Source organism: Hippopotamus amphibius, chromosome 9 (genome assembly GCF_030028045.1).
Source record: "Hippopotamus amphibius kiboko isolate mHipAmp2 chromosome 9, mHipAmp2.hap2, whole genome shotgun sequence".
In the NCBI taxonomy this organism is placed as follows: Eukaryota; Metazoa; Chordata; class Mammalia; order Artiodactyla; family Hippopotamidae; genus Hippopotamus; species Hippopotamus amphibius.
In genome coordinates this window covers 78,892,215-78,918,226 of record NC_080194.1, presented here as the reverse complement: position 1 = coordinate 78,918,226, position 26,012 = coordinate 78,892,215, and the positions used below count along the sequence as shown (strand labels likewise).

General features: G+C 54.9%; 1 protein-coding gene across 1 annotated transcript; it reads left to right on the top strand.

The window, feature by feature from the left end:
- Positions 1-357: 357 nt before the first annotated feature.
- On the top strand, positions 358-26,012 carry ADAMTS15 (ADAM metallopeptidase with thrombospondin type 1 motif 15). The gene is made up of 8 exons (XM_057695479.1): positions 358-1,677; positions 12,669-12,801; positions 13,259-13,426; positions 13,603-13,886; positions 18,948-19,125; positions 21,368-21,549; positions 21,651-21,826; positions 23,311-26,012. Exons 1-8 carry the CDS (start codon positions 721-723, stop codon positions 24,083-24,085), a joined length of 2,853 nt encoding a protein of 950 aa, XP_057551462.1. The 5' UTR covers positions 358-720; the 3' UTR covers positions 24,086-26,012.

The window sequence follows — 26,012 nt, the reverse complement described above, 5'->3', positions numbered from 1 at the left end:
GGATGAGGTGGGTGTGGCAGAGGTGGTCAGTGGTGGCTCTTCATGTCCAGCTCCTGACCCCAACTGCCTTAAGATAAAGGCTGAGACCCAGGGAGCGGCTGGAAGGTGGGTCCGGACTGAGGTGTAGGGCACTGGGGCATAGCGTGAGGGCAGGAGGAGAATCCAGACTACGGCGCTGGCTTCTCTGGCCAGCCCACGCCTCCTGCCTCAGCTCAACGCCACTCCCTCCCCGCCAAGTGGCTCTCCGCTCGGGAGGCGGGACCGAGTTCTTCGGTGGCCCCAGGAGGCTGCAAGCTTTGGGAGGCTGGGAGGGGAGGGAGGGAGGGCGCTGACTGGGCAGTCCAAAGAGGAGGGGGCCTTTAATAGGCTCGCCCAGCGCCTAGTTTGCGGCGCTGCGAGCCGAGCAGCTGCGGTTCGGAGAAGCGGCCGGCACCTCCCTCTAGTTCTCTGCTGCAAATCTTCGTCCTTGCACTTGACAGCGATTGTACTTAAGCTCCCAGGGCGCGCTTTGCTTGGAAAGGCACAGGTAGGAGGCGCGAGCTGCCCGGTGCACTCTCACTGCTCTGGGAGGAGTCTCCCTCTCCCGGGCTCTCCTTTCTGGGAGCTGCGGGCGGTCCCGGGCGTCGGTGGTTCCGGTGTGCGGGCTGCAAGGAGACAGTGCCGGCGGCCGGGGAGCCGGCCGAGTCCCTCCCAGAGCGCGGCTGTGTGCTGCCCGGCGCCATGCTTCTGCTGGGCATCTTAACGCTGGCTCTTGCCGGGGCACCCGCTGGCGGCTCAGAGCCAGAGCGGGAGGTGGTGGTCCCCATCCGACTGGACCCGGACATCAACGGCCGCCACTACTACTGGCGGGGTCCCGAGGACTCCGAGGATCAGGGACTCATTTTTCAGATCACAGCATTTCAGGAGGACTTTTACCTACACCTGACGCCGGATGCTCAGTTCCTGGCGCCCGCCTTCTCCACTGAGCATCTGGGTGTCCCCCTCCAGGGACTCCTCGGGAGCTCTCCGGACTTGCGACGTTGCTTCTACTCTGGGGACGTGAATGCCGAGCCAGACTCGTTCGCCGCCCTGAGCCTGTGCGGGGGGCTACGTGGAGCCTTCGGCTACCGAGGCGCCGAGTATGTCATTAGCCCTCTGCCCAACGCCAGCGCACAGGCGGCGCAGCGCAACAGCCAGGGCGCACACCTCCTCCAGCGCCGCGGCGCCCCCGGCGGGCTTCCCATAGATCCCACGTCTCGCTGCGGGGTGGCCTCAGGCTGGAACCCCGACATCCTGCGGGCCCTGGACCCTTACAAGCCTCGGCATATCAGCTTAGGGGAGGGTCGCAGCCGGCGCAGGTCCGGGCGCTCCAAGCGCTTCGTGTCTATCTCGCGGTACGTGGAGACGCTGGTGGTGGCGGACGAGTCGATGGTCAAGTTCCACGGCGCGGACTTGGAGCATTATCTGCTGACGCTGCTGGCCACGGCGGCGCGACTCTACCGCCATCCTAGCATCCTCAACCCCATTAACATCGTCGTGGTCAAGGTGCTGCTTCTCGGAGACCGCGACACAGGGCCCAAGGTCACGGGCAACGCGGCCTTGACGCTGCGCAACTTCTGTGCGTGGCAGAAGAAGCTGAACAAAGTGAGTGACAAGCACCCTGAGTACTGGGACACCGCCATCCTCTTCACCCGGCAGGTGAGTTGATCTGTCACCTCTTTGGACCCAGACAGCCCCCATTTTGGGGGAATCACCGCCTTTAACTCTCCAAATGCCCTTTGTGTCTCCCAATCCCCCCACCCCACCCCCCGCCCCAAACCAGAGTTTAAATTTCGTTGATCTCTTCCGACTGCCACTTTGGATCTTCCGGGGAGAGCCGGCTCCTAGGCTCGTGGCGCTCCGGCTAATGAGCACCCGGATGCACGTGGGCGGTCAGAGGAACGCCTGCTCCTTCGGAAGGTGTGGGCCTGGCGCGGCCAATGAGCGCCTCCTGGATCCGGCGCCGAGGGGCCGGAACCCAGGAAGTTGCCGCCCCGGAGCAGCAGTTTGTCTCCAAGGCAGATAGGAGGCGCTCTGAGGATGGTGTTGGCGAGGTCCGGCCCTACTGTAAGGGGGCGTCTAAGTCCTTTCAGACACCTCCTTCCTTTTTCTGCTTGTGGAACTGGAAGTTGAGCGCCTGCTGCTCTTCTCGTGGGTAACACGTTGTTATCCTCTCTCTGTCCTGGGCCTGGGAGACCTGGATTGGGATAGAGGGACTCGTTTGGGATTTTTCGTGGGAAGCAGTGAAAGGACAGACTCAAGTACAGGGAACATTTCCTTCTTCTTTGCTGCTTCTCCTACACCGTCTGTGCTGGGCCTGTTTCCTCTTTGAGGGGCTTCTGGTCCATTTAGAGCAGGCAAACTAGTTGGAGTACCTGTTCGGAGCTTGGAGTTTCAAGTGGAGCTTCACTTGGAGCTGAGTTGAGAACAGCTCTTTCACTTTTCCCGTATCCCTGTTGGTGGAGAGTGACCCTGTGCCCCGGTATAGACTCCGGGCAGAGCAGGCAGGGATGCTCATGACCGAGGCTCACGGAAACTTCCTATGAGGGCGCCTGCCTGCAGGGCCGCAGCCTCTGCCCCTGGTGGTGCCCAAGTGGAGTGAGCTCAGGGCAGCGCATCTGGAGATCCCAGCTGCAGGGTTGGAAGGATACTGAGTCTTGGGATTAGAAAGACAGATCAAAAAAGCAGATCAGAAAAGCAGCTCTGCCTTCTGCTGTGGATCTATTGAAAATTTAGATTCATAGATGTTGGAGTGACTGGGTGCTGTGTTTTTGGATTCTTGAGATTTCTCAGATGCAGGAGACTGGGAGGAAAAAGGGCATCCATGGGACCTGCTGCTTCCTCAGATTTTGGGGTGTGTGGCTTGAATCTGTGCCAGGCTCTTGTTTTATGAACATCATAAGCACAAACTTGTGGGGGTGGCACGGAATCCTTGGGGACCTGTGGCGCCCTGACTCTCTCCTGTATCCAGATGGACTGGCACACACGGGACTGGAGCAGGAGCTGCAGTCTTCCACACTAACCCATTTGGCACAGCTGGTCCCTTCCTGGAGCTGAACTTCCTCCTTTCCCAGCTCTCTCCTCCCGCCACCTGGTTACTCTAGGGAGGTCTTTGGCCTGAGTCCGTTTCCTTGTGCTCATTCTTCCAACTGAAGTCTGTGGAGCCGTCACTGCCCAGCCCCTACAAGCACTGCCTGAGTCATGGGGAAGCTACAAAGGAGGTGATTTCGACCTCTGCACACAGAGCAACTCGGTGGTCAGGTGGCTGGGGAAAAAGCAAAGGCCAAGAACAGGATCTCTTAATGGGCAAAGCAGCTGTTGCCCCATCTGCTCCCTGGGATGCCCCTGTGGAGGCCACTCCCTGGTGTAAAGTAACAGACCTCGGTCTCTGCTGCCTGGTGGGGAGGCTGACTTTTGGAACCAGCCCTGGGAAGAGGGCTCCTGCTGGGAATATGGGCCACCCTATCAGAAGGATCTGCCTTTTGAAGAAGAAGCAATCACACAGCGTGAAAGCTTCTGTTTGTCAGTGGTGTGTGCTAGGCGCCCTCCCCCCCAGGGGGCTGTGTTGACCATGCATAATGGGTACAAGATGTATGGCCGCTTGGGTCGGAAGCAGGGATGTTCACGGTGGGACTCTTAGAAGCTGTCTTTCCCTTAGGCGTCGAGAGGGCAAAGCCAGAGAGTGGGGAGGCCGAGTCGGCAGGCCGGTCACACAGGTATGTGCTTCATGCTTTAGAGCAAACGTCTCTCCCCGCCCTCCTCGCCAGCACAGACAACAGGGCCTGCTGCATTCTCAGAGTCTTAGGAACGGCTCATTCCTAAGCTCCCTGGGGAAGGTACAGTATGAGATGAGAACACCAGTGCGCAGCTGCTCTCTCTAGACGGAGGCCAACGTTGTCTCTGGGAACCTGGAGCCTCCTCTCTGCTCCAACACAAGAGGGACTTTTGTCTTACTTCATGAGGGTCGGGAGTAATCCTATAAATCAGATGTTGAGCTTCTCTGCTTGAACCCTATTTATTAGGATATTGGTGTGATCAATGTTTTTTCAAACTAAAATTTGAAAAGAATATATGTAATTTGTTTGGATAAGACATTTTTAGAAATGTACTTATTTTGTAAATTACCTTTTGTCTCTAAAGGACCTTGAACTGATGGATACCTTTAGAGTCACCTATTTCTCGGTTCCCCCAGAGATACTGGAAAAATGGCAGTTGCCTCTTTCTGATCACACTCCAGTTGTGGTTTTCACAGGGAGGAAGCAGTTAGGAAGGGGTCGGGCTTGGCTGAACGGTATTTCCTCCTGTGAGGAAGAGGTGAGAGCAGCTCTGGGGAGCTCCAGGTGCCGGGGTGCTCCGAGGAGAGCCGGAGGGAGGCAGGACCAGCAGGCACGGAGCTCTGCTCCGACGTCTCAGAGCTGCAGCAGTGGAAACAAGTCCAGGCCGGGCTGTGGGGAGCCTGTTGTCATCTTGGCAGGCGGAGGGAGGGATGTGGGGTGTTGACATCAAGACACTGGGAAGATGAGACCCAGGGTGGATCCTTTACGGTTCACAGAGGAGGAACAATGGATCATATAGCAAGGATTTTGACAATTTGAGGAGTTTCCTTAAAGATTCAGGATAAGTCCATTCCCGGGAGGAAGAGTGCACGTCGGATTCTGCAAAGCAATCAGCTTCCAGCTCATAACAGCAGGGTGAGGTCACACAGGACTGGAATCAGGATCTGTGGAGAATGAGAGCCAGTTGTTCTGCGTGGACGGTTATTTCTGTGAGAAGAAGTTTCTGTGGCTTCCGCTGCACTGGGCAGAGGTCCAGTGGGAGAGCACTTCCCTGGGTCTTCTCTCTCTTTAGGTCCAGCGCCTCTGCTGTTTGGGTAACTCTGCGGTCGGCTGGCTTCCATTCATTACCCATACATTCTCTTCACACTTACTGAGCATCTGTTATTTCCGGTAGTATCCTGGACTGTGGAGACACAGGTACTAGTAAGATGTGGCCTCTGGCCTCCAGGAATTCACTGCATGTCAGGGACCCCAACAAGGAAACCACGCATTACAGTGCAGCGTAAGTGTCCTGGCAAAGGCTTGGACCCTCCTCTTCTGGAAGCCCTTGGGGGGGTCATTCTCACTCACATGAGCCTGGAAGCCGAAGACAAGGGACAGAGAGATGCTGGACCAAAGGATGGGCGAGCGGGAAGGAGGTGGGGGTGATGGGACCGGAAGCTTGTTTTCTACCTTGGAGGAGGCTCACTCCTCCAGGCCACACTCTGGTTTGTGATGTTTCCTCCATGGGACTGACTTGTTTTTTAGGATTCATAGTTTGCCGTTTTTTTGTCTGCTTATTCCTTCATTTACTTGTTTTTCCTGTTGCACTGAGTATTGTGTGTGCTTCTCCCTCGTCCCCTTCTCTTCCCGATTTCTTCTGCTCTCTCTTCTTCCTCTCGTGGGGCCATCGAGGCAGGCTGTCTGTCATCGTCCTCTTCTCTTCCTCTCCTCTTTCATGCTCTTACCTTTCTGCCTCTCACGTGCCAAGCTGGGTCCTCATCTTCCCTTTCTGGCCTTGGGTTTTGTAGGGGTGTGTACGTATTCTACACTGTGCAGAGAGGGTCGGCATTCTGGACCCTCATTTGAAATAGAGGCCAGTTCTTTCCGTAATAAATTTGTTGCAACGTGACAGTGAAATTTAGTGTTCCAACAAAAGAAATACTAATGATAAAATGATAGTATGGATTTTACACACATCTCCCAATACAATAAAAAGAATCACAGTTTTGTCAGGATCTTTTGTTTTGATTTACCATGTTGTATAAGTTGCGGGTGTATAGAAAAGCGATAAAAAGAATTTTTCAGATTCTTATCCCTTATAGGTTATTACAAAATACTGAGTATAGTTCCTTGTACCATACAGTAAGTCTTTGTCGTTTGTCTATTATATTTTATTTATTTATTTTTAATTGAAGTATAGTTGATTTACAGTGTTGTGTTAGTTTCAGGTGTACAGCACAGTGATTCAGTTATGTGTATATATATATTCTTTTCCAGATTCTTTTTCAGATTCTTTTCCCTTATAGCTTATTACAAAATATTGAGTATAGTTCCCTATGCTATACAGTAGGACCTTGTTGGTTATCTGTTTTATATATAGTAGTGTGTATATGTTAATCCCAAACTCCTAATTTATCCATCATCCAACCCCTTCCTGCTTTGGTAACCTTAAGTTTGTTTTCTATGTCTGTGAGTTTCTTTCTGTTTTGTAAATAAGTTCATTTGTATCTTTTTTTTTTTAAGATTTCACATATAAGTGATATCATATGATATTTGTCTTTCTCTGTCTGGTTTACTTCACTTAGTATGATAATCTCCAGGCCTACCCATATTGCTGCAAATGGCATTATTTCGCTCTTTTTTATGGCTGAGTAATATTCCATTGTGTGTGTGTGTGTATGTGTGTGTGTGTATGTGTGTGTGTATACATATATATGTTGTATATATACAACATCTGCTTTATCCATTCCTCTGTCGATGGATAGTTAGGTTGCTTTCATGTCTTGGCTATTGCAGACAGTGCTGCAGTGAACGTTGGGATGCATGTGTCTTTTTTTTTATTTTATTTTTTTTAATTAATTTATTTATTTATTGTTTTTTTGGGGGGTACAGCAAGTTCAATCATCTGTTTTTATACACATATCCCCGTATTCCCTCCCTTCCTTGACTCCCCCCCACCTCGAGTCCCCCGCACCCTCCCTGCGCCGGTCCTCTAAGGCATCTTCCATCCTTGAGTTGGATTCCCTTTGTTATACAACAACGTCCCACTGACTATCTATTTTACAGTTGGTAGTATACATATATGTCTGTGCTACTCTCTCGTATGTGTCTTTTTGAATTAGAGCTTTTGTCTTTTGTCAGGATCTTTTTTGAAGTCAGGCTTTGGAGGAAGATGTTAGCAGAGGGACAGCTGTAGATTTGGTATCTAATAGTTTGTGAATCTGTTCCACTAAATGGAAACTCAACCCGACTCCTCCTGGGAGGGAGGAGGGGAGAGAAGAAGGAGGGGAGATGATTCTCCCTGGCCTGTAGGGTGATTGTTCTTCTGCCCTGTTTCTTACTCACAGCAAATAAGCAAGCCAGGAGTGATGGGAGAGGGTGGGGAGGAAGTTTCGAGGGAGGAGCGTGCACTGGAAACTTTTCTTTCTTTTTCTTAGCACTGGTCAGTCAGGAGGGCCAGTGAGGTTGGTCCCTCGGTAGGTCCTGCCCTTCCTCTGCCTCTGAACGTCTGTGTAGCTGTTTGCATCACGTGGGGCCCTCTCGCTCACCTTGCTGTGACAGCTTGCCTGGGTCACAGGGCACCGTGGAAAGAACACAGGCGTAGAGTCCGGCGGAGCTGAACTGGGATCTTGGCACTTGCACTTTTAGCGACGACAGTGAACGAATCAGCTGTTTGCACTTCTCTCTCCTCATCCGTAAAATGAGGATAATGACGGGGACCAGGGTACCTGACTCGCGGGACTGTGGAGGGGACGAGCTACTGAGTGTTCTGGGATCGGTGCCTCGTTACAGCGGCTGTTACCATTGCTGTCTTAGTCTCGCTCAGTGTGTCTGCTGTTGTCCAGTAATTACCGATGGGTGCCCGGCTGGAGTTTAGGTTTGAGATGGCCCTTCTTCAAAACATTCTGCCCCCATCTCCCGGCAGGGACGCCCAACACTTCCTGTGTGTGTGGAAACTCTGGGCTCCTCAGTTGCCAGTCCCACTCATCTTCCAGGCAGGGCCTCTCTACATCTTTGTAGCCCCGCCGATGGGCCCGTGCATGTCACCATTGTTCAGTGTATTCACAGGAGGGAGGTGTGATGCAGTGAAAGGACCCAGAGCCCTGGGTGCTCAGGTAGTTTCACCTCCCTTTCCAGGGATCATTCATCCAACTTTTGAGGCTGTCAGCCTGCAGGGCTGGGAGAGGAAGCCTTAGGTTCTTCGGCGTTTCATCTTGGATCTTTGTCATCAGGCTTTGTCTCGGAGGAGCTAGCAGATGGTGCACAGCAGGGCCAGGGTCAGTGTGTCCATGCAGGTGCAGGGCCAGAAGCCAGGTGCAAACCCTGCTCCCAGAGCACTCGAGGCCCTTAATCCTGCTGTCCCCTCTCCCTGGGCCTCTCCTGGCCTCTCCCCATGCGTGACCAGCCTGCACTGGGGGGCAGGGGGTCCGGAGTGGACGACCTTGCCCTTTTGAGATCCCCAGCCCTTCATTCTTGAGGAGCAGGTGCACCAGAGGCAGCCTGCAGGTGTGGGGAGGGCCCGGCTGTGCCCGCACTGCCTGGGTTCAGCTCTCACCCCATCCAAACCTGGGCTCACTGTTTGACCCTGGGCGGGTCACTCATCTTCTCCGGGTCTTCATCTGTAGAACGGGGCCTAGTAATGGCCTCTCCTTCATAAAGCTGCTGTGAGGATTCTGTGAGCGAGCAGGTAAAGTGCTTAGAACAACGTCTGGCGCAAGAATGCTGGCTACTGTCGGACGTGATGTGCAACCCCCTTGAAGTGATGGCTTCTGGAGAAAGTTTGGTCTTCCTGCAAGCTTTGGGTTGCTCTGCTTCCTCACTGAGGTAACTCTTGTTTGGTTTCCTCCATCTCTTGCTGTGATACCACTTGGTACCTCTTGAGGGATTTACGTTCTGATGGAACAGAATTCACTGATAAAAGCTGCCCGGGTGTGCTAACCTCTTCTCACCAGGCGTCCTGAGTCACACTGCCCAGGCACTGAACTGCTAGATTTCTTTCTCCTCCTAGCAGAGCAAGGCCCTCCCATCCTTGGGGATTACAACAGAAGTGGATTTTGAGTTGGATGAGGAAATCCAGTGACGCACGGGCGAGATTCAGATGGGAAACAAGTTGTGGGGCAGTGTTAATACCAGTGCAGGGTGGTTTCAGCAGTGATTAGGCTACCCTACCCCGTGTGGTGCCATTCAGACCAAAGGCCACAGCTGCCCCGGTGTCAAAAGGCACGGATGTGGACCCCATGATTCACATCATAGCCGCAGGGCCTTGGTGGAGTGATCTTAGCTCACGGAGCCTCCGTTTCCTCAGCTGCAGGATGAGAGGGCGGCTCTGCAGTTCTTTGAATAGAACCCCTGGATGCTGTGATGTGGCCGTGGACGTGAGCACTGGCTCACACGCCTAGGAGTTTCATGTGAGCAGGAAGTTGGCTCCATCTCAACATGTGTCTTCTGCCACATTAAAAAAATGAACGTGCTTGATTTTTGTGGGTCTCCGTCTCTTCATCTTGCTAGAAAACACGAGCATCCCAGCAGATGGCAGGGGAAGTGAGAGGAGGTGGAAGGAGGGCCCTAAGGAAGACAGTTGGCAGGGAGGTGTGGCTTGTGTGCAGTGCGAGATCTTGGTAAACATGGGATGAGCCACTGTGAGGTGTTATCCTAATTTATTGCTTTGTTTCCAAATTATGGCTCCAGTCCTAAATTATTTTTTATAAAAAGAGACAGTTAGAAAAGAATAATCCAGGAGGATTAGGTTCTTGGTCAAGGTGAGTTTTGGGTCCTTTGGAAAAGTGGTTGCAGCTACAAGAAGAAATGGCAAATCACCAGAAGCAGTGAGGCAGGTAGGGGCCGGGCTGGGCGGGGCCTACACCCACCAGGTGGAAGGAACCAGAACCAGTTCTGTTTCTGGAGACAAGTGCCTGAGCTGAGGAGGTTAAGGCAGCTTGAGTGCATCTAAGTTCGTTCCAGAAGGGTGGAGACACTCAGTGCCACCAATGAGGCATGACAGGCCTGCACAGTCGCCTGTGGGCGTTCAAAGCACCGAGGCCCAGTGAGCCTCCATCTGAGTCCTGATTTGGGGCAGAGGGCCAGGCGGTGCCTCTGACCCCGAGCAGCTGGTCTTCCCACAGCGATGGGCTGGATACCGCCTGACGGCTGCTCTCAGCTGTGCCCTGACCCTCAGGAAGTTTGCCGGCTCTTGCCTTGTTCCTCTTGTTTGATCCAGGGAAACTGGGATTTCTTGATGGAAAGAACAGGTTGCTCCTGGCCAGGAAGGGCCTGCAGCTGCATGTCTGCTTCAGAGAGAATCCACCCTCCCTGAGAGGAAGGAGGCTTTTGGCTTTAAGGACCTCTGACCACAGAGGCGGGCTGCCCAGCAGCCGCTGGACCCAGGCCTGAGCTCTCGCTCTGCTCTAACCATTTGCACTGAGCAGGGCAGGGAATGGGCCTCTGAATCTCCATGTGGGTGACTTCACATTTCTGTGACTTGGTTTTATCAACTACGCAACATGGGTCAGCAGACAAGGTCAGCTTTAGGGTTCTTTCCATTCTACAGGTAGACTGTTCTGGGGGTTCCTTTTATAAGTCAGAGGCCGGAGGGGCTGAGCACCCTGGGGTTGGCAAGGAGCAGAGGCTTAGGGCACTGGGACCGTCTGGGTTCTAGTTGGGAGCTTGCCCTTCCCCGGGGGAGGAGAGTGAGGCTCAGGAGCTGGGAGTGACTTGCCTGAAGGGACACAGCCATGTGGTGATGGGCCAGGACCAGACTCTAGGCTTCTTGGTGCTTGTTGCCGTGCCCTCTCGTACACAAGGCCAGTGCTGGCTGCACACGGCGGCCCGGGGACAGTGTGACAGGCTTGTCCCGCAGGCTCTCCCTACAGGCTGTGACGGCCAGGCTAGAACGTTCAGGGGTGACCAGCTTTGTGGGATCCTGTGCTCTCCTGCCTTGCTGACTCTGTGCCTGCATGAGCTGTCCTGCTTCCCTTCCCCTCTGTTCCCAGGCTGCTCCATCGCCCCAGCTTGCTCTTCAGCGGCCACACTCCCTCAACCACTGGTCAGGTGAGCCGCCCCCCTCTGCGTCCCAACAGCAGGTGTTTTAGAACTCTGGGGGAAGAACTTTCTGGGGAGTTAGCCTTTGGAGAGGGAAGGGCACTTGGAGAGATGGGAATTTGAGGTCCCCCTGGGGGCTCCCAGAAGGGGCAGAGGTGCCGTGAGCGAGGGCGGGATAACCTTCCACCCACCAGGGACTCAGGTGCATCCTGGTTCAGTCTGATCCCCCTGGAGGTTCTCTGGCCAGAACCACTGCGAACTCATGAGAAGGTGTGACTGTCACCTGACCGTGGGAAGCCAAGTCTGACTGCTCAGGTGGTAAACTTCTGAGCACTTTGGATTAAATTCTGCTGATTTTCTGTACTATGACCATGTTTTCTCCGATGCCCCCTGGCCCCACTTATGCACCCTGGCTGCCCTCCTTTTCCCCATGAGAGCACGCGTGCATGCACACACAGGCACCCGTGCAGGCGCGCGCACACAGCCCTAGAGAGGCACATGACTGAGGACAGCTCTGTGTGCATGTTGTCTGAGCACCTGGGCTCCTGGGGAAACACCTGCAGCGCGTGGATTCAGGAGGTGCTGGGTAACAGGCTGTGACGAGGTGCAAAGAGCGTGAGTGTCCAGTCCTCAGACCCTGACTGGGACTTGAGCTTCTCTGAGCTTCAGGGGAGTCTGAAGAGGTGTCTCTGGAGGGTGACGGGGGCAGTCATTACTCCAGTGGATGTTGGAGGATTAACTAGGACTCTGCCTGCCAGGTGCCGGCCCCGTGTCAGCACTTCGTCACCACTGTGATTAGCTGTGACCACGAGTCGCAGTCTCCACCCTCGACAAATGGGTGTAATACTAGCTCTGCCTCCTCGGACTGTGGTGGAGATCACAAGAGATGCTGCACATAAACTTCTTGTGAATTGTCAGATGCCCTCCGCGTGAAGGCGGGGATGTGATGTAGAGAGTACCAGAGTCACCCATGCAAAGTGTCTTCTCAGGAGGAGCAGAATGTGTACAGGTGTCTCGTCGTGTTTCCAGCTGCGGGCTCCTAAGGTGCCTGGACACGTTGCGGGCCCCTAGTGCTCCTGAGTCCTGTGAGATGCGCCCCCAGGAGACCCTTCCACATCCACGAAGTGCATCCTCTCAGGACTGCTGGAGGCCCTGGCCCCGCCGCAGGCTGTTTCAGTACAAAAAGAGGGACCTTCTTGCTTAGGTCATGACCCGTGTAATGTGTCTTCGTCGCAGCGGCCATCCAGCCTGGGGTCCCCGCAGCTCTGTGGCCAGCGGAGCTGGGTCTGGATCTGGGCTTGTCACCGCCTCGCTCTGCCCTTCCCAGCCCTCGGGAGTGACCCTTTGGCTGAGAGTCTGAGCTTAATTTGTGGTTGTCTGAAGGCAGCCTCTTATCAAGGACCGAGGCCCCAGAGCTGACTCTGGCTGGGATGGTGCTGGCCTTCCACCCACTCCTGCCCAGTTAGCCACGACCCAAACCTCACCCAGCTGGGGAGTCACCGTTTTCTGGGTGGGAAGGCTGTGTCTATAGAAAGCAGCAGGGGTCCTTCTAGCGTAATCCTGTATCTCCTAATTTCCTCCCAGGGCCTCTCTGGGTAGGATTTGGGCAGCATCTTCTCAGCGAGCTGCCAAACTTTCCTCCTGAGGCCTCCTCCCTCAGCATGGGTTCATTCCATGAATAACAGCCCTGCAGTACCCCCCTCCCAGCCCCCCACCCCCCGTGCGAAGGGCCCGGCGGGGAAGTGCTGGGTCTGCTGGGGCCGGGAGCAGGGTGAGTGCCCTTCCTTCCCATCTGGTCCCTTCTGTTATGTCTCTAACGTCTGTCCTGCTTCTGCTTCTCCCCGGCCGGCGCAGGACCTGTGCGGGGCCACCACCTGTGACACGCTGGGCATGGCCGACGTGGGCACCATGTGCGACCCCAAGAGAAGCTGCTCTGTGATCGAGGACGACGGGCTTCCCTCAGCTTTCACCACTGCCCACGAGCTGGGTGAGGCGGGGGGACTCTCGGGGGAGGGGGGCGCGCTGGGTGTTTTGGGCAGGGGGCGGACATTTGTCTTGGCTCCCTCGGGGTCCTTCCTTAGGGTCAGAGTCTGCCTTAGAGGTGGCTCACTTTCCCGATGAGACCAGTGACACTGTCCACGTCTGCCAGCAGTCCGAGTGTCTCATCAACTAGGGGCCAAGGGGAGAGCACGTTCCACACCCTCTGTCCTCACTGAGCCCAACGGACAGGGCAGGACCTCCGAGAACATGCTCTTGAGAACACGTGCAAAGCAATCTACCGTTAGGCAGAAATGACCGGCCTGAAAACCGCAGACCCGGGCTCTCTAGCTCCCCGCCTGCGCCCACCCCCCTGCCCCGCCCACCACCCCCAGGTCCGCCGGCGCCCTGGGCTGCTCTACATGTCGCCCACGTGCCACCCTCTGAGGCCTCTCGCCTCCCCGCAGGCCATGTGTTCAACATGCCCCACGACAACGTGAAGGTGTGCGAGGAGGTGTTCGGGAGGCTCCGGGGCAACCACATGATGTCGCCGACGCTCATCCAGATCGACCGCGCCAACCCCTGGTCGGCCTGCAGCGCGGCCATCGTCACCGACTTCCTGGACAGCGGGCACGGTAAGCGGGGCCCGGGGGAGGTGGGCTCGCCCCCTCTGGTCTGTCCTCCGTCACCCACGGCGTCTGACGGGGCCCATTCTGCTGCCTCGGCTTCACCCCCCCTCCCGTGGAGACCCCGCACTGGCCACGGCCGCCTTGCCGGCTGGTCCCTGATGAGCATCCTCGGCCCCCTGCAGGCGACTGCCTCCTGGACCAGCCCAGCAAGCCTGTCTCCCTGCCCGAGGACCTGCCAGGCGCCAGCTACCCCCTCAGCCAGCAGTGCGAGCTGGCCTTCGGTGTGGGCTCCAAGCCCTGCCCCTACATGCAGCACTGCACCAAGCTGTGGTGCACCGGCAAGGCCAAGGGCCAGATGGTGTGCCAGACCCGCCACTTCCCCTGGGCCGACGGCACCAGCTGCGGCGAGGGCAGGTTCTGTCTCAAGGGGGCCTGTGTGGAGAGACACAACCTCAGCAAGTACCGGGTGAGTGGGCCAGAGCCGTGTGGAGGGGACCGGGGGGCAGGGGCTAGACGCCGGGGCTTCCACTGGGGACCAGCCCGGCACAGACTGCTGCACCTCACGGCTGCTCTGTGCCTCGATTTCCCTGGCTGTGGTCCTATTCCCTTCTTGACTCCAAAACCGGAGAGAAGCGATGTGGCTGGTCAGAGAACCTGGTGAGGCCATAGGCGGGTGGGGAGCGTTCCTAGGGGCGGCAGGCCCAGCCCTGAGCTGCACCCCATCTCCTGGGAGGAGCTCTGGACCCAGAGCCCAACACCTGCAGCTTGGACTGGCTCACTGCCTGCTCTTCCTTTCTGCCCTCAGCGGGTGTTCCGTGGCCGGGGAGCCCTTGGCCCGAGGTGAGCCAGGCTCAGAACCTGGCATTTGGTACCCCCTGAACCAAGCTTGAGTTTCTGTTGTGATTGGTCGTTTTCGAAGCTGAAACGTAAATGAACAAGAGTTATTTTTTTTCCTGAAAAATAGGAATAGCAACCAAACCGGAACAAACTCAGAACCCAAATATTCTCTCACTATAATAAAAACTTTACAGTCGTGAGATCTTGAGTTGCGGCAGCAAAGGGATTTGCACGTTTCCAGGAAGGAATAAGAAAGAGGTCCCTCCTCTCCCTTGATCCTGGAGGGGATTGTCCATCCCTCTCCTGCTCCTGCTCCGGCCACAGGAGGGCTTGCCTTGGGGTTTCTACGTACTCAGAGGCAATAGAATAAAAAAAAGCAAAGCACTGTATCAATTGCCCTGAGATGGACATGGTACATAATTATGTAGAATCTTCTGTGTTCTGGAAATATACATTTAATTAAGCTTCAGTCATTTTTATCAGGCAATAACCCACTGTATTCAGGGACTCTGGGTAAAGTACTCTGGTGGTCAGAAAAACAAAACATGGGCCATGACAGAGAGGGCACAGTCTAGTAGGGAAGCTAGAAATGTAACTTGAATCCAAGATGTGGAGGGGTGCGCGCTGTTTGTTGAGACAGAGTGGGAGAACGTGTCATGAACAGGGATGAGAGACTAATGATGATTAGAGGGGCCTGAAAAAGCCTTGATGAGGTGGTCGGATTTGAAGAGAGCCTTGAGGGACAAGTAGGGTCTCAACAGGCAGAGCTGGAGCAGAGTCTGGGAGGTGGGCTGAGCTGGAGGTTTGCGTGAATGAGCGCTCCATTGGGGGCATCTTTGGGAGGGTGGTTCGGGACCAGCCTGCGGTTGCTTTGACCGCCAGCCTGATGCATTGAGGCTGGAAGGTCCTGAGGACAGGCCAGTCACAGCCAGCTCCTTCTCTTGGGAAGATGAGTCTGGAGGATAAAGAAATTGGTCAGGAGGATGTTGGATACAGGAAATGTGATGGGAGAAGTGCCCTGGACCCCTCAGTCCATCAGCAGCCAAATCCACTCTATGCTCAACCTCATTTCGGAGCAAACTGTCCCTTCTCCACCCTGGCCCTTCAGGGAGGACACCACCCTCATCGGCCAAGGTCAAAGCACAAAGCTTGCTGTATTAATCACCCCATGGATCTCAGTTCAGGGATCCCACTCTGTCCACAGAGGCCCTATTTTCCCAGCTCACTCCCTCTAGTTTTTGGACTCCAGCAATTCTTCAATCCCATCTGACCTGCAGTCCATGGACCCATCCATCTTACCATCATCCTTCAGGCTTCTCAGGCCCTCACCAGCCTCTTACTGTGCTGAGAGTCAGTGGTCCATTAGTGGAATCACTCCTTCAGGTACACGCCCCTGCCCCCGTCCATCATACTCACTGGGATAAGCCACCACCCTGGTGGCATCCGACTCCCTCACCTCCTCAGCGCCAGTGTAGGTGAACGCGGCCGGAGAAGCACACAGAGCCCTGCTCGCTGGCCTCAGCTTACATCAGTGACATGGACACTGAGGGGGGCCCGGCCTGCTGCTCAGGGGTCACATCACGTTTTATTTCCTGAATTCTCACTCTGCCAACCACCTAAGCTGCCACTTTACACCTTCACCCTCCTCCATGGCCAGCTCCCTTCCTCACTTTCCCTTTTGCTGGTGAAAAACGAAGCATTCGAGTACTCAGACGAGAGCTCCCACCAGCTCCCAGCACCACATCCACCGAGGGACCTGCTTCTGTGGCCGTGGTGCTGTCTTTCCTCCTGCACAGTGGACGAGCTGCTCACGCGCTCACCTGAGGCCAAGCTTTGTGCGTTGCAATCCGATGCTCTCCTGTCCCGTCTCTTCGAGGGAAGCACCCTGTCAACCTCCTCTGTCTCTCCTGCAGCATCGATTGTCCCCTCCATTGAGTAGGACCCTATCAGGATGCAGGCTTGCTGTAATTCCTTCCATCTTAAACTAAACCTCTCATGATCCTTCTTGCTCTCCAGCTACCACAGTCTCTCTGACTCCCTGTTATAGCAAAGTTCCTTGACAGAGCTGTACAAACCGGCTCTCTCCCAGTGCCTGTCTTGCCATTTTTCTCTGGAGCCCATTCCCAAGAGGCTCTCAGTCCTATTGTTTCTCTCAAGTAACTCTCCTTAAGGTCACCGGTGGCCTGCACGTTGTTGGTCAGTGATTCTTGCCTGACCTGCAAGCAGCACTTGACATGAGCCGTGGCTCTCTCCCCTGAGGACACAGCTTCCTTCCTCCTTTTCCCTCCTCCCTCCAACCCCGTTTCCCTCCTCCCCCATCGGCTGCCCCTTATCCACACTCTTGTTTCCCAGTGTTTGGGTGGGTGCTTCAGGGCTCGGTCCCCGCCCCCGTCACCGCCCACCCCAACCTCTGAGATGGGTCACCTACTGACAGATCGCTGGCTGCAAACACCATTCACATTTACGTGTTGAGGACGCCCGAGCTTGCCGCCCAGACCTCTCTCCTGGACACGGCATGTCTCTCCATCTCCCCCGCTGGCTAACTGGTGGCTATCCTAGACACAACACCTGTAAAACGCAGGTCCCCGTCACTGCCCAGAACCGGCTCTGGCGCCTTCCGGGTGCTCAGAACAAGGCCTCTTCTCTGCCACAGACGCGTGTCCACCAATCCCTGTGGACTCTGTCTTCAAAATCGATGCAGAGCCTAGCCATTTCTCACCAGCTCCTCTGCTGTCACGCTGTCCACGCCAGCGCCGCCTCCCGGGATTATCACACCTGCTCCGTAACTGGTGCCCCTGCTTCTCACCTACTCCTTACAGGCTGTCCCCCCCAGAGCAGCCAGAGGGGTCCTTTGAAATGTAAGCCAGGTCCCGCCACTTCTCTGCTCGGACCCTTCAGGGGTTTCACTCCTCGCTCAGAACCAGTGAGCCCCGTCTCCGCCTTCATCTCCAGCTTTTCCCGTTACCTCCTCAGGGTCTTTGTACTTACCTACCCCCACCCCCATCACTCTTTTCCTAATGTCTGCACACTCACTCCTGTACTTCCTTCAGGCCTCTGTACAAATGTCACCTCAGCAGTGAGGCCTCCACACCCCCCTGTAACACAGGGCAGCCCGCCTCGCCAGGGCCCTCCCCTTCTCCCTCTCCCACACCTCCCTTAACCCCACCTGACACTGTGTGCACAGGCTTATTTTTATTGTCTGTCTTCCCTGCTGGGATGCTGTTGCTTTGAAGGCAGGGGTTTGCTGCACATGGTGCCAGGCTGGTCGTAGGAATTCAACTAATATTTGGGAGATGAGTGACTGAATGGCACGTGGCAGGTGTTCCCTATAGGAGTGGGTAGGAAGAAGTGATGCCAGGTAAAAAAACATAGCATTGGCTCAGAAGCCACAGGAGCAAAGTTGAATATTGAAGATTGGGGATGACAGGCCTGGGCACGGACTCCTTCAGTACTTAGGGGGTCACTGCTGATCTTTGAGAGGGCCGTGGGGACAGAGCCCATACTGCAAGGCATGGAGGAGGAAGCAGGTAGAAAGAGCAGGTGTGGCTGACTCTCTGAGGAAGGTAGGGGATGGAGCGAGGTGGGCTCTGGTTTGAGGCAAAAGCAGGGTTAAGGGAAATGTGATTTTCTGCAGGTTGAAACAGACATGTTGATACAATGAAACAAGAACTCTCTGACAGAGGGACAGATAGGATACATACTCTGAGTACCTACCTAAGTTAAAGTGTTTGTCTTACCTGCAGCCAGTTCCTGACTGGCTCCGTGCGGGTTCGTGGCTTTGGATGTCCTGTGACAGCGTTTCCACCCTGGCCTCATACAGCTGTGCCCCGTTGCCCAACGCGTGTGTATTCAAGGCTGAGAACGTACTTTACTGTCATCCTAAGAAAAACATAATGAAGACTATAAATTTTCTATCCCCTCTCCACCCTCTTAAAAAGTAAAATAACACTGCATAATTCACCCCAAAGCCAAACAGAGTTTCAGGATTGCTCAATAGTCTTTATCTCCCCTTAGCACAAACATTAGATCTGCTTGTAGTGAAACATTCTCAAATTCAGCCCCGGACTGAGGTGAAGACCAGTCTGGTTTGGAAAAAGTCTGAACTGCAGAAACTTTACAAATGAAAATATTCAGGTATCTATGGTGACAGGTTACTGGCCGTCCTTTAGATTCAGAGACTCTTGTAGGGACACTAACGATACACAGGGAGAAACCCTGAGCTCCCGCGCGGTGGCAAGTGCGGTGCTAGGAAATTTCACACACGCTGCATCATTTAAATCTTCCTTCTAACCTCAGACCTGAGGTCAGATGTGCTGGCCCCATTTTTGCACACGGAGCATTTAAAACTCAAGGACGTTTCCCTGCTTACTCAGGACCACCCATGTGGCAAGGGCAGAGGTGTGGGTGGAACTTGCCTGCCTGACTCCACAGCCAGGAGCCTGCCCTCTGCGGGGCCTCGTGTGTAACTGGGAGCAGTGGGCATTTGCTAATCAACAGGTTGAAGTGTCCTGTGTAACCCGGGCACGGGATCGTTTGCTGGTCATGTTTTCCCTTGTAGTACAAACTGGGTTTTGTTCCGATGGGATGGGATGGTGGAGGCTGTCCTCAAGGGGCTCCTGTGCAGGCTCAGGGGGTGGGGGTGGGGGTGGCGCCCCAACCCTGCAGGGGTATAACAGACCCTTCCTCACAGGTGGACGGCTCCTGGGCCAAGTGGGAGCCCTACGGCCCCTGCTCCCGCACCTGTGGCGGGGGTGTGCAGCTGGCCCGGAGGCAGTGCACCAACCCTGCCCCCACCAATGGCGGCAAGTACTGCGAGGGAGTGAGGGTGAAGTACCGCTCCTGCAACCTGGAGTCCTGCCCCAGCTCAGGTGAGAGGGGTGGCCGTGGCCAGTCTGGGGAGGCTGGCTGGAGGCCACAGAGCTACTGCAATCGGGATTCTCACTCCAGGGCGAAGTGTGGATGTGCAGATGTGCAGAATCCTTGGGATCATTTCTTGACTTACCCACCTTTGCCAGGGCTGTTTTCCTCTGATGCTGAGATTGGGAGGCTAAATGGTCCAAGGGGACAGGACACTAGAACCCACTTAGTTAAGCACCGACAAGCCCATCTTCATAAGCAGGAATTCTTTTTTTTTTTTTTTAAATAGGTTAGTTTTTTAAAAAAATTTATTTATTTAAGAAATTTTATTGAGATACAGTTAACATACGATAAACTGCGTATATTTAGAGTGTACAATTTGGTATCCCAATCTCCCAATTCATTCCCCCCAACCCTCCCCACTTTCCCCACTTGGTGTCCATATGTTTGTTCTCTACATCTGTGTCTCTGTCTCCACCTTGCAAACCGGTTGATTTGTACCATTTTTCTATAGTTCGCATATATGTGTTAATATACGACATTTGTTTTTCTCTTTCTGACTCACTTCACTCTGTATGACAGTCTCTAGGTCCATCCATGTCTCTACAAATGTCCCAGTTTCATTGCTTTTTACAGCTGAGTAATATTCCATTGTATATATGTACCACATCTTCTTTATCCATTCATCTGTTGATGGACATTTAGGTTGCTTCCATGTCCTGGCTATTGTAAATCGTGCTGCAATGAACACTGGAGTGCATGTGTCTTTTTGCATTATTTGTTCTCTGGGTATATGCCCAGCAGTGGGATTGCTGGGTCATATGGTAACTCTATTTTTAGTTTTGCATGGAACTTCCATACTGTTCTCCACAGTGGCTGTATCAATTTACATTCCCCACCAATTTACATTACACCAACAGTGTAAGAGCGTTCCCCTTTTCTCCACACCCTCTCCAGCATTTACTGTTTGTAGATTTTCTGGTGATGCCCATTCTAACTGGTGTGAGGTAATACCTCATTGTAGTTTTGATTTGCATTTCTCTAATAATTAGTGATGTTGAGCAGCTTTTCATGTGCCTCTTGGCCATCCATATGTCTTCTTTGGAGAAATGCCTGTTTAGGTCTTCTGCCCATATTTTGATGGGTTGTTTGTTTTTTTGATATTGAGCTGGATGAACTGTTTATATATTTTGGAGATTAATCCTTTGCCTGTTGATTCATTTGCAAATATAAAATAGGGTAGCTTTTAATTTATTTGTTTTCTAAGAATAATCCTTTGCAGTAACAATAGCAGAATGGAAATAAAATGATTTAGAAAAAAAAGAACTGTGACATATCCCTTGTTTGACTTTCCTATAGACCATGATCGGCTATCTATACTTTACTGGGATAAAAGTAAATTACATCTTTTCCACATTCTCAGTTTCTTGCTATTTTTATGAGATTGGAATAGGTACAGCTCTGCTTCGAACTCAGAGACCGTTCTTACTTGTATATAAGCAGGAATTCTTCATCCAAGCCTCATGAACTTGGGTGGGAGGAAAATGACATCTCTATATTTACTAACCTTTTAATTTAAAATTTAGTATTTCCTTCAGTTAGCAATTTAGTATTTTTTACTAACCTTTCCACCTCAAATTTAGTATTTCTCTTAATTAGACAACAAACTACAGTGCTAGTCGCAGTACCTGTGGTTCTGCCGCTAAAAATCACAGGTATTTTCATATGTTGTGTATTTTTCTCAAAATGCCATTTAATCATCACTGCTTCACAATTACAGTGGTTTTTAGACTCATTATTGAATCTTGTTATTTAATGGGTTAAGGAAGCACATATATCACAAATATGTTTCATAATATACTGATAGTTGTATATTAATATAATTGGTATTCTTTGTAATCTGTGTATGTATTTTATGCATTTAAGAACATTCTGAAACAGTTTCAATAGACTGCCGAAGGGTTCTGTTTAGGATTCCTGTCATAGAGGGAATTTAAGGCCAGACCACTGAGGGAGGTGGCACATTGCCCGGGGCATGCATTACCATCTATATCCTGCATCCTCTGGTCCCCGCCTGCCTTGGTCCTTTGAGATGGATGGCTTCAGTGATGGGGACACTCAGTGAGGGTGAGGAGGAGCTGTTTAGAGCCAGGGGAGGCTGAGTATCCCCCCGGGGGGTGGGGAGTCTCTCCTTTGCCCTCTTCCCCACCACCCCTCCCTTTAGCTTCCTGCATGCGCTTTCTCCCTCCTCAGCCTCTGGCAAGAGTTTCCGGGAGGAGCAGTGCGAGGCCTTCAATGGCTACAACCACAGCACCAACCGGCTCACCCTGGCTGTGGCGTGGGTGCCCAAGTACTCGGGCGTCTCCCCGCGGGACAAGTGCAAGCTCATCTGCCGAGCCAACGGCACCGGCTACTTCTACGTGCTGGCGCCCAAGGTGGGTGAGCCTGGGCAGGAGACCAGGGCAGGGGCAGGGTCTCAGGGAGCAGTGGGCTGAGCTGCCCCCGCTCCTTTCCTCCCTCTCCTGGGCCGCTGCAGGTGGTGGACGGCACGCCGTGTACTCCTGACTCCACCTCGGTCTGCGTCCAAGGCAAGTGCATCAAGGCAGGCTGTGATGGGAACCTGGGCTCCAAGAAGAAGTTCGACAAGTGTGGGGTGTGCGGGGGAGACAATAAGAGCTGTAAGAAGGTGTCTGGACTCTTCACCAAGCCCATGTGAGTTCTGGGCCCTGGGGGGGTGGGGGGAGGGAAGCAGGGGCGCATGGACTTGCCCCCAGGCATTGGAAGCTTGGCTTAGGTGGAGTAAATGTCAGATCCTGGCTGGTACCCTTGTGGCGGAGGCCACTCATGCTCGTCCACGAGCATGACGTTCATTCATTCATTCCTTCGTCCAACGAAGATGAGGTCCCGAGTAGGACCTCTCTTAGCAGGAGGTGATATTCAGGGAGACTGCAGAGTTGCTGGGGTCTGTCTAGAATTCTAGAGTGAGACTGACCTGTGTTCAAATCCCAGTTCCGCATTTTCTGGATGGCCCTGGGCAAGTGACACAATCTCTATAATTCTAGATTTCCCCACTTGCCAAGTGAGTGTGATGCTAATATATCTCCTGTCCTGCCGTTGTGAGGATTAAGGGAGTTAATTCAGGTAGCAGAGTCCCCTGTGCATAATGAACGCTCACTAAATGTTCATGCTGATGATAACAGGACAAGGCATTCTGGGGACCAGTGTGACCGTCTCCCCCCTTCCTGAGCCTGAGGCCCTGGCCTTGGGGACGGGATTAAGGTGAGAATGGCACTAAACTGCAGGGAGACGGTGGAGTGAGCAGCTGGGAATGAGGGAGCCCCCTCCCTGGGAAATGAGTGCCCCAATCAGCTGAAGAAATGTCTCTGCAGAGCCTGGTCTCCTGACTTTTTAAGGTGCAGCACATTCCCTTTATTTTTGGGGGGACGTTTGCTCCTTGGGAAGTCTGGACCCAAGCTCTGGAAGAAGCAGGGGCAAGCAGAGCCCTGCTGTCTCAGTTGAGGGGTGGGGTTGGCTCTGAGAACTTGGGGGTCCAGGTGCTGGTGGTGAGAAGGCCTTGATGGCTGTCCAGGAGCCTGACTGTCCCCCAGACACAGTGCCCTTTGCCGAGCCCTGGGTGCAACCTCTCTGGGTGTTCCAGCACTGCAGGCGGATGGTGTTGCAGGCTTTCCCTGAGGGGCCCGCAGGAGAGACCAGGCAGGGAATTAAAGATAAATGCCCCAACTTGCTTCACGGGCTAAATGGCAGGTGTCCCTTTCATAGACTAGTGGAGCGGGAAGCAGCTAAGGCATCATCTCTTTTACCCTGCTCATTGTGTAGATGAGGCCACCGGAGCCCAGAGAGGCTGATTTGCTTGAAGCCCCCAGGGAGCTGGTGTCTGAGTCAAGGCTTGGTCTGGGTCCCTGACGCCAGGACGTGTACCTCCCTGCATCGGCCCCAGCCCTGGCCTCTCCCGTGCTCCTCCCCCTTCCTCTCTGCTCCCTCTGGAGGCGATGCAGCCAGAGTATCTGGTGGTGCCTGGTGTGCGCATACCTCTCGTTTTGTGTGACCCCTGGACAGGGCCAGGCTTTGTGCTCTGCCGCCTGCTGACCTGCCTGTGGTTTGGGAAGGGAAACCGGTCTCGGCGTGGAGGGCAGCGAGGCCCCCGCATCTCTCTAACGCTCATCCTTCCGCTGCAGGCACGGCTACAATTTCGTGGTGGCCATCCCAGCAGGCGCCTCCAGCATTGACATCCGCCAGCGCGGCTACAAGGGGCTGATCGGAGACGACAACTACCTGGCCTTGAAGAACAGCCAAGGCAAGTACCTGCTCAACGGGCACTTCGTGGTGTCGGCTGTGGAGCGGGACCTGGTGGTGAAGGGCAGCCTGCTGCGCTACAGCGGCACGGGGACCGCGGTGGAGAGCCTGCAGGCCTCGCGGCCCATCCTGGAGCCCCTGACCGTGGAGGTGCTCTCCGTGGGGAAGATGACGCCGCCCCGGGTCCGCTACTCCTTCTACCTGCCCAAGGAGCCGCGGGAGGACAGGGCCTCGCCGCCCAAGGACCCCCGGGTCCCCTCGGTGCTCCACAACAGTGTCCTCAGCCTCTCCAATCAGGTGGAGCAGCCGGACGCCCGGCCCCCCGCGCGCTGGGTGGCGGGCAGCTGGGGGCCGTGCTCGGCCAGCTGCGGGGGCGGCCTGCAGCGGCGGCCCGTGCACTGTCGCGGGCCCCCGGGGCAGCGCGGAGCATCCGCCTGCGACTCCGCCCACCGACCCGCGGACACGCGCGCCTGCGGGGAGCCCTGCCCGGCCTGGGAGCTGGGCGCCTGGTCGCCCTGCTCCAAGAGCTGCGGCCGGGGCTTCAAGAGGCGTCCGCTCAAGTGCGTGGGCCACGGAGGGCGGCTGCTGGCTCGGGACAAGTGCAACCTGCGCCGGAAGCCCCAGGAGCTGGACTTCTGCGTCCTGAGGCCGTGCTGAGCCGGGCGGCCCTCCTCCTCACTCACCAGTCCCTTGCGCTGCCGCCTCCTGGCCGGCCGCCGGCAGAGGGCATGGCCGGGGCCCAAGCCACGAGGTCACCCGCATCCAGGGACAAGGACCTGGGCGGGGAAGTTAAGTCACTAAGACACAGTCTACCTCATGCCCGGCTCCTCCGGGGATAGCCTCGGGGCAAGGCTGAGAGGTGCGCGGAGCTGGGCAGGAGGCGCAGGGCCCAGTCTCCCAGGGACCTGGAGGACAGGCGCCTCCCAGCAGAACTTCAGGGACCTTGGCCCCCATCAGGGAGGCCACAGGCTGCTGGAAGAGCCATGGCCCAGCAGCTTGGCACCCTCAGGGGGCCCCAGGGCTCTGAGCCGTCTCTGAACAAGGCAGGTTTTTATGGTGCTTTCAGCCACTTTCTTTTCTGACCAGCATGGATTCAACAGTGAAAACTGGCTGGGAGTGGGCAGAGCTGAGGGGCAGGGGGCAGGTGTAACTGGAGCCTGGGCTGCTCCGTTTGGGATGAGGTGTGTGTACGGAGAGTGTCCCAAGTTCCTCACCTTCCTTCCCCTCTCAGCCATTCCTTAAAGGGTCGCCTCTTCTCCCTGTGTCCTCCGGTCTTCGGACTAGTGGGAGGGCTTTCCTGTAGGTGTCCTCTGAGACTTTGCAGGTGGAGGTAGGCGATCAGTAGGGAGACTGTTGTCTTCTTCAAGAGAGATCCGGCCATCAAAAAAAAGATGCTGAAACTTACGAGGGGTGATGGATTCTGTGCCTGAAGCAGGGAGTTTGAGGAGAGATCTAGAGGGTTCTGCTGTCACTGGGGCTGGGTCTGAGTTTCGCAGGAATGTCACCCTAGGATGGGGAGGAGAAGGCCCCAGTTCTGAGGGCTTCTTCCTCCAGGGAGGAAGGTATAAGTAAGGCTGTCACCTTAACCCAGCATTGCCACAGGGGGCACTGATCCCACTAGGGGGGACGTGGGACACACCCACAAGGGCCAGGTGCTGAACATTCAAGTGGGTGTCATCCAGACAGCTACATGCAGTCTAGGCTGGGACCTGTCACGTTGCATCACAGGCTGTAGTTTCTGCAGTTGGATAACAGGCTTCACTGTTTGCTACCTCAGGCTCTGCTCTCTGGGAACCCACCCTTGTCCCCCCTGAGGGGCAGCGGTGACCCTGGTGCTTTCAGCAGCCCCTGTAGACTGAGCTGCCCAGACAGAGATGAGCTTGGGTTCATGCTTCTTGCTCTTCACAACAGGGACCCTCGCCCCTCCCCCCCAGGCCTCCAAATGCGATGACAGGGTCTCTGTCTTCAGGTTCCTTGGGAGAGATTTCCGGAGGCACTTAGCTGACCCAGCCACCAGGAGGAACTGCTGGAAGCTTGTCTATCTCAGAGACGCGGTAGGGGAGTGGAAACTGGGATGTTTCCTACTGCTCCACGTGGGAAGATGTTTTGGAGTTAGGGATTCTTTGGCCAAGCAGGGTATTTCTTGAGGGTGCAGCTGCCCCAGCACGAACATGGGAGCGTCTGCTTCTGAGTGTAGGTAGTGAGTCCTGGACCTCAATGAGGCACGAGCACAGCACGTGTCTTCCCTGGGAAAGGGAGTCAGCCCTTTTATTTGGTTTCCCCTGATGGTCAGAATCCACCAACCAGCTGACCAGCCAGGCACGCCTGGGGTCGTGTTCTAATGCCAGTCTAACCCTGGCTGAGCCCTCGAACGAGCTCCTGCAGGGGGCAGAGGGCAGGAGGGTCCTGGAGGCGGGCCTGCCGTCACCCTTGAGGACGGGAGTGAGGAGGAACCCCTCCCTGCCCGGGTGAGCCCTGTGGGGCCGCAGGGCAGATGTGGGCCCCCGCTAGCCGACGACAGCACTGCACCCTGTGCTTGGTGCACCCCTCCTCGGTGAGGAGGGGGGGCACGGGGGCGTGCGGA

Coding starts and splice junctions, on each gene's coding strand:
- ADAMTS15 (XM_057695479.1), top strand. CDS start 721: ATGCTTCTGCTGGGCATCTTAACGCTGGCTCTTGCCGGGGCACCCGCT. Junction 13,427..13,602: donor CTTCCTGGACAGCGGGCACG/GTAAGCGGGGCC, acceptor GGCCCCCTGCAG/GCGACTGCCTCCTGGACCAG. Junction 21,550..21,650: donor TCTACGTGCTGGCGCCCAAG/GTGGGTGAGCCT, acceptor GGGCCGCTGCAG/GTGGTGGACGGCACGCCGTG.